The sequence below is a fragment of the Bufo bufo genome, chromosome 4, assembly GCF_905171765.1.
Source record: "Bufo bufo chromosome 4, aBufBuf1.1, whole genome shotgun sequence".
NCBI classification, from domain to species: Eukaryota; Metazoa; Chordata; class Amphibia; order Anura; family Bufonidae; genus Bufo; species Bufo bufo.
In genome coordinates, this window is record NC_053392.1 from 511,981,947 (window position 1) to 511,994,385 (window position 12,439).

The 12,439-nt window shown below is 43.2% G+C and overlaps 1 protein-coding gene across 1 annotated transcript in view; it reads left to right on the plus strand.

The window, feature by feature from the left end:
• Positions 1–10,868, plus strand: part of CFAP61 (cilia and flagella associated protein 61) — a 320,844-nt gene extending 309,976 nt beyond the window's left edge. The window contains exon 27 of the mRNA XM_040429693.1: positions 10,668–10,868. Coding sequence (XP_040285627.1) covers positions 10,668–10,868 — 201 coding nt within the window. The remainder of the gene's footprint in view (positions 1–10,667) is intronic.
• Positions 10,869–12,439: the final 1,571 nt, after the last annotated feature.

A 12,439-nucleotide genomic window follows, 5' to 3' on the forward strand; every position in this document is an offset into this window, starting at 1 on the left:
ATAGGAAATTACATAAATTAACAGAATTGTTCATCTTAACAGAAGCTAACATTCACGTCTTTAATGTTAACCTGTTGGGAGTCTACAGTCTGTTCTATCATTTTCATTCACTTACAGACTATAGACCCCATTCATGGCTGGCTCTATCTGATAGAAGCTTAGGGCAAGTAGAATTTGACATTTTCCCTGGATCCCCTTCTGTATTTCTAAATCTCCTCTGCTGTAGTTTTCAGTTGGAGGTGTTAAAAGATCTATATACACTCACCTAAAGAATTATTAGGAACACCATACTAATACGGTGTTGGACCCCCTTTTGCCTTCAGAACGGCCTTAATTCTACGTGGCATTGATTCAACAAGGTGCTGATAGCATTCTTTAGAAATGTTGGCCCATATTGATAGGATAGCATCTTGCAGTTGATGGAGATTTGAGGGATGCACATCCAGGGCACGAAGCTCCCGTTCCACCACATCCCAAAGATGCTCAATTGGGTTGAGATCTGGTGACTGTGGGGGCCATTTTAGTACAGTGAACTCATTGTCATGTTCAAGAAACCAATTTGAAATGATTCGAGCTTTGTGACATGGTCAGAGGATGGATACATGTTCTCATTCTGTTTACGCCAAATTTGGACTCTACCATTTGAATGTCTCAACAGAAATCGAGACTCATCAGACCAGGCAACATTTTTCCAGTCTTCACCAGTCCAATTTTGGTGAGCTCGTGCAAATTGTAGCCTCTTTTTCCTATTTGTAGTGGAGATGAGTGGTACCCGGTGGGGTCTTCTGCTGTTGTAGCCCATCCGCCTCAAGGTTGTGCGTGTTGTGGCTTCACAAATTCTTTGCTGCATACCTCGGTTGTAACGAGTGGTTATTTCAGTCAACGTTGCTCTTCTATCAGCTTGAATCAGTCGGCCCATTCTCCTCTGACCTCTAGCATCCACAAGGCATTTTTGCCCACAGGACTGCCACATACTGGATGTTTTTCCCTTTTCACACCATTCTTTGTAAACCCTAGAAATGGTTGTGCGTGAAAATCCCAGTAACTGAGCAGATTGTGAAATACTCAGACCGACCCGTCTGGCACCAACAACCATGCCACGCTCAAAATTGCTTAAATCACCTTTCTTTCCCATTCTGACATTCAGTTTGGAGTTCAGGAGATTGTCTTGACCAGGACCACCCCCCTAAATGCATTGAAGCAACTGCCATGTGATTGGTTGACTAGATAATTGCATTAATGAGAAATAGAACAGGTGTTCCTAATAATTCTTTAGGTGAGTGTATATATATATAAATATATACTGTATATAAAATTTTTTATCCCCAGATTAACCCTCTGAGCACTTGAATGTAAGTCTCAGATGCCGCGATCAGCATTGAAAGTGGCATCTGAAGGGTGAAATGACCAGGGTGGCGCTATCACCATTCCCTGTCGTTGTGCCCGCTCCATAAAATGAATTTACAAAGTAAATGCCACTATGTTAAAGGGAGTCTGTCTCCATGAAATTCACTGTTAAACCAGACACATTGCCTTGTAGGGCTCGTTTAGCTGAATTTAATGATACTTTTTCTCCAGAGTGTATTTGTAAGTTTAATCCATATTCAAATGAGCAGTTAAGTGCACTGAGGGCAGGCCTTCTGTTTCCTTCTTCTTCCGTTACCCACTTCTTTCTGATTGACAGGGCCAGGCGAGGTTACTATGCAGAAATCTGACCCTGTCAAGCAGCAAGGAGGAGGAAGGGCCGGCAGAAGAAGCAAGGGTGCATAGAGTGGCTTGTGCCCGCAACTGCTCAGTTGCATATGGTACTTGCATAAGTACTCTTTCTCTAGAATGAAGTAATGGATCAATAAGTGAAAGGTATCTTTACATTCACATGAGCTAGTTCTTCAAGGCATTGTGCCTGGTTTAACAGTGACTTTACTGGTGGCAGACTCCCTTTAAGATGGTGCAGTTCTGCCTCTATAAAGACACGAGTATCCCCTCAGTCCACCCTCCCCCCTGCAATCAATCATCATCAAACTTATTAGAAAAGTCCCTATTAATGAGAGATAATAATTGGTGTTACTCTATAAAAGTCACCCTGATGGGTCATTGAGCCACAATTATCACGCATTCCATAAAGTCCATAAGAATAATTGTGGGCCCGTTGACTACCCCTCACTCTATCATTGCTATTGTCAACCGTGACAACCTTTCTAACATATTATTATTCATGACACATGACTAATAATTTAGGAAAGATTAGGCTTAATTAATGTTGACAAGCCGTAACCAGTATATACATTAGGGTGGTGTTTGGATGGTGCCTGAAAGGTGCGGTCCCTTTGTGCACAGTATGTGATTATGGGCCAGGAATGTAGTCGTTACTATCGGATAATATGGCAGTGGAGGTGCCCATGTGCACACACAAGAACGTCAGCTAATCCTCTCAGATAGCCACAGCCACCAAACACATTTATCTCCTGCTGTGAAGATGCTGGACCAGCTGCCTCCATGTCTGATGCCAGCTATTACCATCCTCTTGGTAGTACATGCGGATGTTCAGCTTGCTGCCTCCCTTGAGACACAGTCATTTTTACAGAGCAGCCAAGCATCCTTTATTAGAGGGATGGTGATCCCAAATCTCTACATTTGTAATGCAGGACTGAGCATTTGCTATCCGGAGAACAAAGATGAATAACACTTTGTCTCCCTGTCTCAGAAATGACTGCATCATCCCATTTATTTTTCCACGGAAAATGATGTTGCCTACAATAAGCCATCTTACTGTGGATACTTAGGGCACTAATCCAGTCACTTTTAATAGCGTGCAGTTTTCCCTTAGACAAGAGCACTGACTCCACGACATGTTAATGCATTTTTTTTCTCTCTCTCCAGATTTTTATATGATTCATTTACCGCTCTCTGGTGATTTAATCAGATTTAGTTGATTTTTATTGTATAGCAACACGATGATAAAATTCTGAAGCTACTGCAATAAAACATCAGTGAAAATTCCATGAACTGTCTTGATCCCAGCTACTCAGTCCACATCTCAATAAATCATTTCTTTGCTTTAAAAAATTATAAGATCGCACAGTATGAATCACAGACCCTGAGATCCAACTTGGATCTTTTCTGTACACAGCCTAATGTTGCATTAGACATTGAACCCATAGGGCACCTGCTGGAAGGTGAGTAGATGCACCATGCTGCACTAACAGGAGCATTTCCTAGAAAATCTTCATTTCCTTCTGTTTTATGTCAAAACCCATAATGCTTTTAGACAGTAATGCATTTTATGTCGCTGTTTCCTTGTCTTTCCCAAACAGTGCAGATTAAGGTTTCTCCTTTATGTTTTATCACAGATATGTTAAACATAGCCCCGGGCGTGCACACAGCCATCTCTATCCTGCTTCTCCTCTACTTTGACTTTCAATTAGGCGTATTCCGCTTGCTGCTCCCCGTAACCTTACTATTTATTTTGTGTATCTGTTATATGTTTGCTTTTTGAGGTTTGAAGGTTATACTTTCATTTTCATTCAAGTGTTTGTTAGCATTTGTTTTTTTTTGCAATTTTTTTTACAAAACAAATATGGTGTGAGCCTTTATGCAGAGTCAAGCCTTTTTTTCTTTTCTGAGATCTAGTGAAAATGTCTGCACTTTAAAAACTACCATCATTGATGGCAGGTATCACATTCTGATGAACAATGCTGCAATCTACTACATAGTGGTAAACTTTCCATGCACAGACTTTGGCCCAGATTTTTACTTATGTGTTTGCGCCAAAAATCTGTCCAAAAAGTGGTGCAAATTTGCTCAATTTTTGCGCATCTAGGGTTTCTACACTTTTTCCAATATGCTCGACAAGGGACGGGGCTTAGTCAAAAAGGGCAGGGTTTTGTGGGAAAGCGTGGGCTTTAGAAGCTCCATTTAGCACCAAAAGTCCACCACAATAGTAATAATCTGTCTCAAGGTAAGCCAACCAATAGTTGCTATAGAGTCAGAGAAAGGTCTATCCTTGCACCACATTCATCATCCAGTCTAAACCCCTGTGATAAATCTGGTGCAGAACTAGACAGCCAGTCTAATCTTACGCAATCTTTAGGATTAGTACATCTGAGCCTTTGTGTGTAGCAAAACGGAAAAAGATCTGAAGATAATTCTCATTATCACTACACTTGTAGGGTATATAAAAAGAAGCTAATTTTGGGTAATATTGGAGTCTTTTTGTTGTGTTGCCTTCTATTCTATAATAAGGAACAGATCCTTTAACAATGGGATCAGACCAGCTTCATTGTGATGTGGTGCATTATCCTGCCATATCAAGCCATTAAAAGATGGTCAAGACTGCAGCTAAAAAGTGAAGCACATGGTCAGCAATGGTACTTTAAACATGCTGTCAATCAGATTCAAGCATGTCTCGACCAAAATCTTTTCCAAGGTCTCTTCTACACGTTTCCAATGTTGGTGCATACTTGTTGACTCGCTTGGGTATGAATACAGCTTTTTCTTCAACTCTACCCACTACTGTTCAATTGGGTTTAGGTCAGGGGACTATGGGGGCCAATGCAGCACCTCTATTTCATTGCCATTGAATCATTTCTTCGCCAATCTCGACGTATGCTTCGGGTAGTTGTCCAGCTGGAAAACTGTCGTCCTTTTTATACCCATAGTACTTGAGTGTACGTAGTAAGTCGTCTTGAAGGATACTCAAATATAGCTCCGCATTGAGACCACCATCGATCCTGGTCAAGTATCCAGCGCCTTTGGCTGTGAAACAACCCCATATCATCATCAGGCTTCCTCCACTGAACTTGACAGTTCCTTCAATTTCTCGATCTGTTAGCCCCCTTTTCCCTTGTTTCTTTTAGAACCACTTTCACCCATCAGAGCCCAGTCTATTGACGTCCGTCTCATTGCTCCAAATCACCCGTTTCTAATCTTCTACTGTCTGCTGTTTGTACTTTTTTGCAAACTTGAGCCAACGCTTCTTATGATGATATTGAAGTAGAGGCTTCTTCACCTTTTTCGGGCCACCATTCCAGACTTATAATGTGCGTGGCACAGAGTTTGCATGAACGTCTGTGATCTCACTATTACAAAGGATATGAGCCACCTCCACTTCCATGTTTGTAAAGACAGAACTGATAGACCTTGCGATGAGCCGACTTGTTGACTCTGATATTTTGCCTGGATGTCCACCTCTTGGCTTTGGAATGGATGGACGAACTTCATTTCGTATTCTTAAACTATCATGGCACTCACATGATGCAGTTTGGCAATTTTCTTGACCGACATACCGCTATCAATGAGCTGGATGATGCTGTTTCTCTTTTCTTGGGAAATCTTCTTCATGGCTGCTCCTCAATTCGAACCAGTGACCTTTTGCTTGGGAATCAACCTAATAACATACTGAGCTATTAGGGAATGTGAGAACAGGTTGTAATTTGTAGTATACAAGAAGAAAAAAATTGTTCCACCACTAGGAGCAAAACAGTAAAAATGCAAAACAGTAACAATGAGACCAAGATAAACTTATTTGGTTCAGAAGGTGTCAATTGTGTGTGGCGGCAACCAGGTGAGGAGTACAAAGACAAGTGTGTCTTCCCTACAGTCAAGCATGGTGGTGTCATGGTTTGGGGCTGTATGACTGCTGCCGGCTGTAGGGAGCTACAGTTCATTGAGGGAACCATGAATGCCAACATGTACTGTGACGTATTGAAGCAGAGCATGATCCCCTTCCTTCGGAAACTGGGCCGCAGGGCAGTATTCCAACATGATAACGACCCCAAAGATACCTCCAAGACGACCACTGCCTTGCTAAAGAAACTGAGGTTAAAGGACTGGCCAATCATGTCTCCAGACCTAAACCCTATTGAGCATCTGTGGGGCATCCTCAAACGGAAGGTGGAGGAGCGCAAGGTCTCTAACATCTACCAGCTCCGTGATGTGGTCATGGAGGAGTGGAAGAGGATTCCACTGGCAACCTGTGAATCTCCAGTGAATCTCCATGCCGAAGAGAGTTAAGGCAGTGCTGGAAAATAATGGTGGCCACACACAATATTGATACTTTGGGCACAATTTGGCCATTTCACTTAGGGGTGTACTCACTTTTGTTGCCAGCTGTTTAGACATTAATGGTGTTGAGTTATTTTGAGGGCCCACCAAATTTACATTGTTATACAAGCTATACACTGACTAATTTACATTGTATCAAAGTGTCATCTCTTCAGTGTTGTCCCATGAAAAGATATAATAAAATATTTACAAAAATGTGAGATACTGTATGTATCCTGGCTTCTATTGTCTTCACGGTTCTGCACACAGGTTTCTGATGATAGATGGCATCAGAACCCTGTGTGCTGGACCCTGATGAGGGAGGGGGCATCTGAACTATGGGGTCTGATTGCAGCTGTGACTGCTATGACCCCTATAGTTATAAACTGGCAAGGCCTCTTCAAGGATATGTAGATTTTTTTTAAATGACTTATGCCACCAAATATACTATATGACATGGAACTTTAGCAAAGGTAGGGAGACACATTTGTCATAAGAGTTTTTCAACTACAGTTCCCTCTTGTTAGTCACATTTATTATCATCAGACAAAAAAAGTTGTATTTTTCAAATTAATAGCACAACAGCAGAAGGTTCCCCAAGAGATCATTGATAAATGTGCCCCATTGATTATAAGCTGTACTTGAGTGAAAACCCACATCAATGTCTATAGATCATTAGGTGCTGCACAGTAGTAACCTAGAGCAATCTCTCAGCAATTGTATGTAATCAACCTAAGGCCTTATGCACACGGCCATGTCCATATTGCAGTCCGCAAACCGTAATCTACAAAATACTGATACCTTCCTTGTACATTCCACATTTTCTTCAATCCCATCAATAGAAATTATTATTCTTGTCCACAATGCGAACAAGAATACGGCATGTTTTATAATTTGCGGAATGGCTACACGGACCCACAAAAATTATGGATGTGTGCATGGCTCCATAGAAATAAATGGGTCAGTGTGTCTTCCGTAAAATGTAAGCGCATGGATGAAAAATACTGTAGTGTTCATGAGGCCTAATACATAGAAAAATAATGAAAGCGAGTGTCTGATGGATCACTGATCAGAGGAAAGTATACACTGCGTGCAGAATTATTAGGCAAATGAGTATTTTGACCACATCATCCTCTTTATGCATGTTGTCTTACTCCAAGCTGTATAGGCTCGAAAGCCTACTACCAATTAAGCATATTAGGTGATGTGCATCTCTGTAATGAGAAGGGGTGTGGTCTAATGACATCAACACCCTATATTAGGTGTGCAGAATTATTAGGCAACTTCCTTTCCTTTGGCAAAATGGGTCAAAAGAAGGACTTGACAGGCTCAGAAAAGTCAAAAATAGTGAGATATCTTGCAGAGGGATGCAGCACTCTTAAAATTGCAAAGCTTCTGAAGCGTGATCATCGAACAATCAAGCGTTTCATTCAAAATAGTCAACAGGGTCGCAAGAAGAGTGTGGAAAAACCAAGGCGCAAAATAACTGCCCATGAACTGAGAAAAGTCAAGCGTGCAGCTGCCAAGATGCCACTTGCCACCAGTTTGGCCATATTTCAGAGCTGCAACATCACTGGAGTGCCCAAAAGCACAAGGTGTGCAATACTCAGAGACATGGCCAAGGTAAGAAAGGCTGAAAGACGACCACCACTGAACAAGACACACAAGCTGAAACGTCAAGACTGGGCCAAGAAATATCTCAAGACTGATTTTTCTAAGGTTTTATGGACTGATGAAATGAGAGTGAGTCCTGATGGGCCAGATGGATGGGCCCGTGGCTGGATTGGTAAAGGGCAGAGAGCTCCAGTCCGACTCAGACGCCAGCAAGGTGGAGGTGGAGTACTGGTTTGGGCTGGTATCATCAAAGATGAGCTTGTGGGGCCATTTCGGGTTGAGGATGGATTCAAGCTCAACTCCCAGTCCTACTGCCAGTTTCTGGAAGACACCTTCTTCAAGCAGTGGTACAGGAAGAAGTCTGCATCCTTCAAGAAAAACATGATTTTCATGCAGGACAATGCTCCATCACACGCGTCCAAGTACTCCACAGCGTGGCTGGCAAGAAAGGGTATAAAAGAAGAAAATCTAATGACATGGCCTCCTTGTTCACCTGATCTGAACCCCATTGAGAACCTGTGGTCCATCATCAAATGTGAGATTTACAAGGAGGGAAAACAGTACACCTCTCTGAACAGTGTCTGGGAGGCTGTGGTTGCTGCTGCACGCAATGTTGATGGTGAACAGATCAAAACACTGACAGAATCCATGGATGGCAGGCTTTTGAGTGTCCTTGCAAAGAAAGGTAGCTATATTGGTCACTGATTTGTTTTTGTTTTGTTTTTGAATGTCAGAAATGAATATTTGTGAATGTTGAGATGTTATATTGGTTTCACTGGTAAAAATAAATAATTGAAATGGGTATATATTTGTTTTTTGTTAAGTTGCCTAATAATTATGCACAGTAATAGTCACCTGCACACACAGATATCCCCCTAAAATAGCTAAAACTAAAAACAAACTAAAAACTACTTCCAAAAATATTCAGCTTTGATATTAATGAGTTTTTTGGGTTCATTGAGAACATGGTTGTTGTTCAATAATAAAATTAATCCTCAAAAATACAACTTGCCTACTAATTCTGCACTCCCTGTATATTGGTTTAAAGGGAACCTGTCACTGGGATTTTGTGTATAGAGCTGAGGACATGGGTTGCTAGATGGCCGCTAGCACATCCACAATACCCAGTCCCCATAGCTCTGTGTGCTTTTATTGTGTAAAAAAACCGATTTGATACATATGCAAATTAACCTGAGATGAGTCCTGTAACTGACTCATCTCAGGGACAGGACTCATCTCAGGTTAATTTGCATATGTACAAATCGTTTTTTTTACACAATAAAAGCACACAGAGCTATGGGGACTGGGTATTGCGGATGTGCTAGCGGCCATCTAGCAACCCATGTCCTCAGCTCTATACACAAAATCCCGGTGACAGGTTCCCTTTAAGTACTTTCACCCATATATTTTTGAGTGTTTGTTTTTTATTCGTTTTAACATTTATTTATTCTAATAAAAAAATCAAGCAAAAGCTTCATTCTTGTTTCCTTTCTCAAACGAGAAACAATAAGGGCTAGTTCACACACAGCGGTTTTCCTCCTGTGCAGAAACCGCCTCCCATCCTTTTTATTGCGTGACCATGCTGCCACGTGTTCGCAGTTTACCTTCCACAACAGTGTTAGGCCCCCTGCACACGAACGTGTGCACCCCGTGGTCGTGCTGCGGCCCGCAATGCACGAACACAGTCCGTGGGGCAGCCGCAGCGGATCGCGGACCCATTCACTTTAATGGGTCCGCGATCCGGCCGTTCCGCAAAAAGATAGGACATGTTCTATCTTTTTGCGGAACGGAAGTACGGGACGAAACCCCACGGAAGCACTCCGTAGTGATTCCATAGGGTTCCGTTCCGTGCTTCCGTTCCGCATCTCCGGATTTTCAGACCCATTCAAGTGAATGGGTCCGCATCCGTGATGCGGAATGCCCACGGAACGGCACCCGTGTATTGCGGATCTGCAAATGCGGCAACGGGAAGCAGGGGGCATTAAGGAAGGTGTTGGGATCCCCAGCGATCAGCTGTAATCCGTTGAGGAACCGAGCTGCCACCACAGGAGAAATTAAGCATTACAGGTTTTTGTATACTCTGCCCATACAGCTCTGCTTTAGTTTCACTAGGAGAGACATTAATAGTGTCACAATATCTCTCAAGTAAGGGCTTGTTCACACGACTGTGCTGTGTTTTGCGGTCCGCAAATTGCGGAACCGCAAAACACGGATGCCGCCCGTGTGCCTTCCGCAATTTGCGGAACAGATGGCCCTTTATAGAAATGCCTATTCTTGTCCGCAAAATGGACAAGAATAGGACATTTATAATTTTTGCAGGACTGCGGAACGGAGCAGCTGATGCGGACAGCACACAGAGTGCTATCCGCATCTTTTGCGGCCCCATTGAAGTAAATGGGTCCGCACCTGAGTCGCAACAGATGCGACTTGGATGCGGAACCAAACCACGGTTGTGTGAATGAGCCATAAGGGTTCATGCACACAAAAGTATTTTCTTTCCGTGTCCGTTCCGTTTTTTTGCGGACCGTATGCGGAACTATTAATTTCAATGGGTCCGCAAAAAAAAAAGTTTAACCGTGTGTATTCTGTTTCCGTATGTCTGTATTTCCGTTCCGCAAAAAAATAGAACGTATTACGGACAAGGATAGTACTGTTCTATTAGGGGCCAGCTGTTCCGTTCCCCAAAATACGGAATGCACACGGATGTCATCTGTATTTTTTGCGAACCGCAAAATGCATACGGTCATGTGCATAGGGCCTAAAGCTGAGATAGGCTAATGGAAGATAAAGGGTGCAGGATGCAACCTGTGTGTGCTAGCAGTCAGTGAGGGGCTCCACACCCAGACCCCCAGTAATATTATCTACTGACATGTTTTTTTTTTTTTTACTTTGTCAGAAAATGGTGGCCTATTATTTTTTCCTAGGGTGCTGATACTCTGCTTTATATAAGCTACTCACACTTGTATCACATGTTTGATGATGTGTAATGAAAGTGACACTTGTCTTTCTAGGTGCAGAACCAGCCTTCCATGAAGGAATTAGTTCAGAAGGTCACAGATGATGAACTCAACCTTGCGGAAACCCCCAAAAAATACCTGAGACGCGTACTTGAGCAAAGTGGATACAAAAATGACATAGAGAAGAGAATCCTGAACTACCTTAATTACAACAGCAACCACTTGTCCATGTTTGCAAGGCCTGGGATTGTATAGGTCTTAATTTAATAGCTATGAACATCTGGATTTATTTCTGCTTTACCCAAGTGAATGATTCACTACTACACGATACACAGTGCATTCTGCATCTTAACCTGCAGGGGGAGCTGCTGTCTACTCTCCACTGTCTACTATAACATAAATAAATATACCTTTCAATTGTTTTTTTTTTTGTTTTTTTGCTTCTTTTTTTTTGTCTTCCCATTGTATGGTATGTCAAATAAAATCAGAAAACAGAACGCCCCCGGGCATGGTCAGGCGAATGTAATGAATATGATTACTCAAACAGGTGCAGGTCTCATTTGCACAACCCTTCATTCTTGTACCATTTAATAACCATGATGACCATCCAATGTTTTTTTTGTTGTTGTTTTTTTTAAGAAATATGCATTAAACATGCAGAGAGGAATTACATTGATAGCAATGAGGAACTGTTTAGATAATCTGCAGTATGCATATATTTATGGGCGGCACAGCAACTTGCTTAGTCCTTGCTATGTCATGTGCTTGGATATTTAAAGAGGACCTTTCACTAGTTTAAAAACTAAAAACGAACTATATCAATGGGCAGAGCGGCGCCCAGGGGTCCCCCTGCACTTACTAGTATGTCTGGGCGCCGCTCCGTTCGCCCGGTATAGGCTCCGGTGTCTGCAGCTCCCTCTGTTGTACTGGGCGGAGTTTTTGTATTAGGGTTGTCCCTTGCTGCAGCGCTGGCCAATCGTAGCGCACAGCTCATAGCCTGGGAGTCCCAGTACAACAGAGGGAGCTGTAGACATCGGAGCCTATACCGGGCGAACGGAGTGGCGCCCAGACATACTAGTAAGTGCAGGGGGACCCCTGGGCGCCGCTCTGCCCACTGATATAGTTAGTTTTTAGTTTTTAACCACCTCCGGACCGCCTAACGCAGGATCGCGTTCCGGAGGTGGCAGCGCTGCGCACAGTCACGCATATACGCGTCATCTCGCGAGACGCGAGATTTCCTGTGAACGCGCGCACACAGGCGCGCGCGCTCACAGGAACGGAAGGTAAGAGAGTTGATCTCCAGCCTGCCAGCGGCGATCGTTCGCTGGCAGGCTGGAGATGTGTTTTTTTTAACCCCTAACAGGTATATTAGACGCTGTTTTGATAACAGCGTCTAATATACCTGCTACCTGGTCCTCTGGTGGTCCCCTTTGTTTGGATCGACCACCAGAGGACACAGGTAGCTCAGTAAAGTAGCACCAAGCACCACTACACTACACTACACCCCCCCCCCATCACTTATTAACCCCTTATTAGCCCCTGATCACCCCTAATCACCCCTGATCACCCCATATAGACTCCCTGATCACCCCCCTGTCATTGATTACCCCCCTGTCATTGATCAACCCCCTGTAAAGCTCCATTCAGACGTCCGCATGATTTTTACGGATCCACTGATAGATGGATCGGATCCGCAAAACGCATCCGGACGTCTGAATGAAGCCTTACAGGGGCGTGATCAATGACTGTGGTGATCACCCCATATAGACTCCCTGATCACCCCCCTGTCATTGATTACCCCCCTGTCATTGATTACCCCCCTGTAA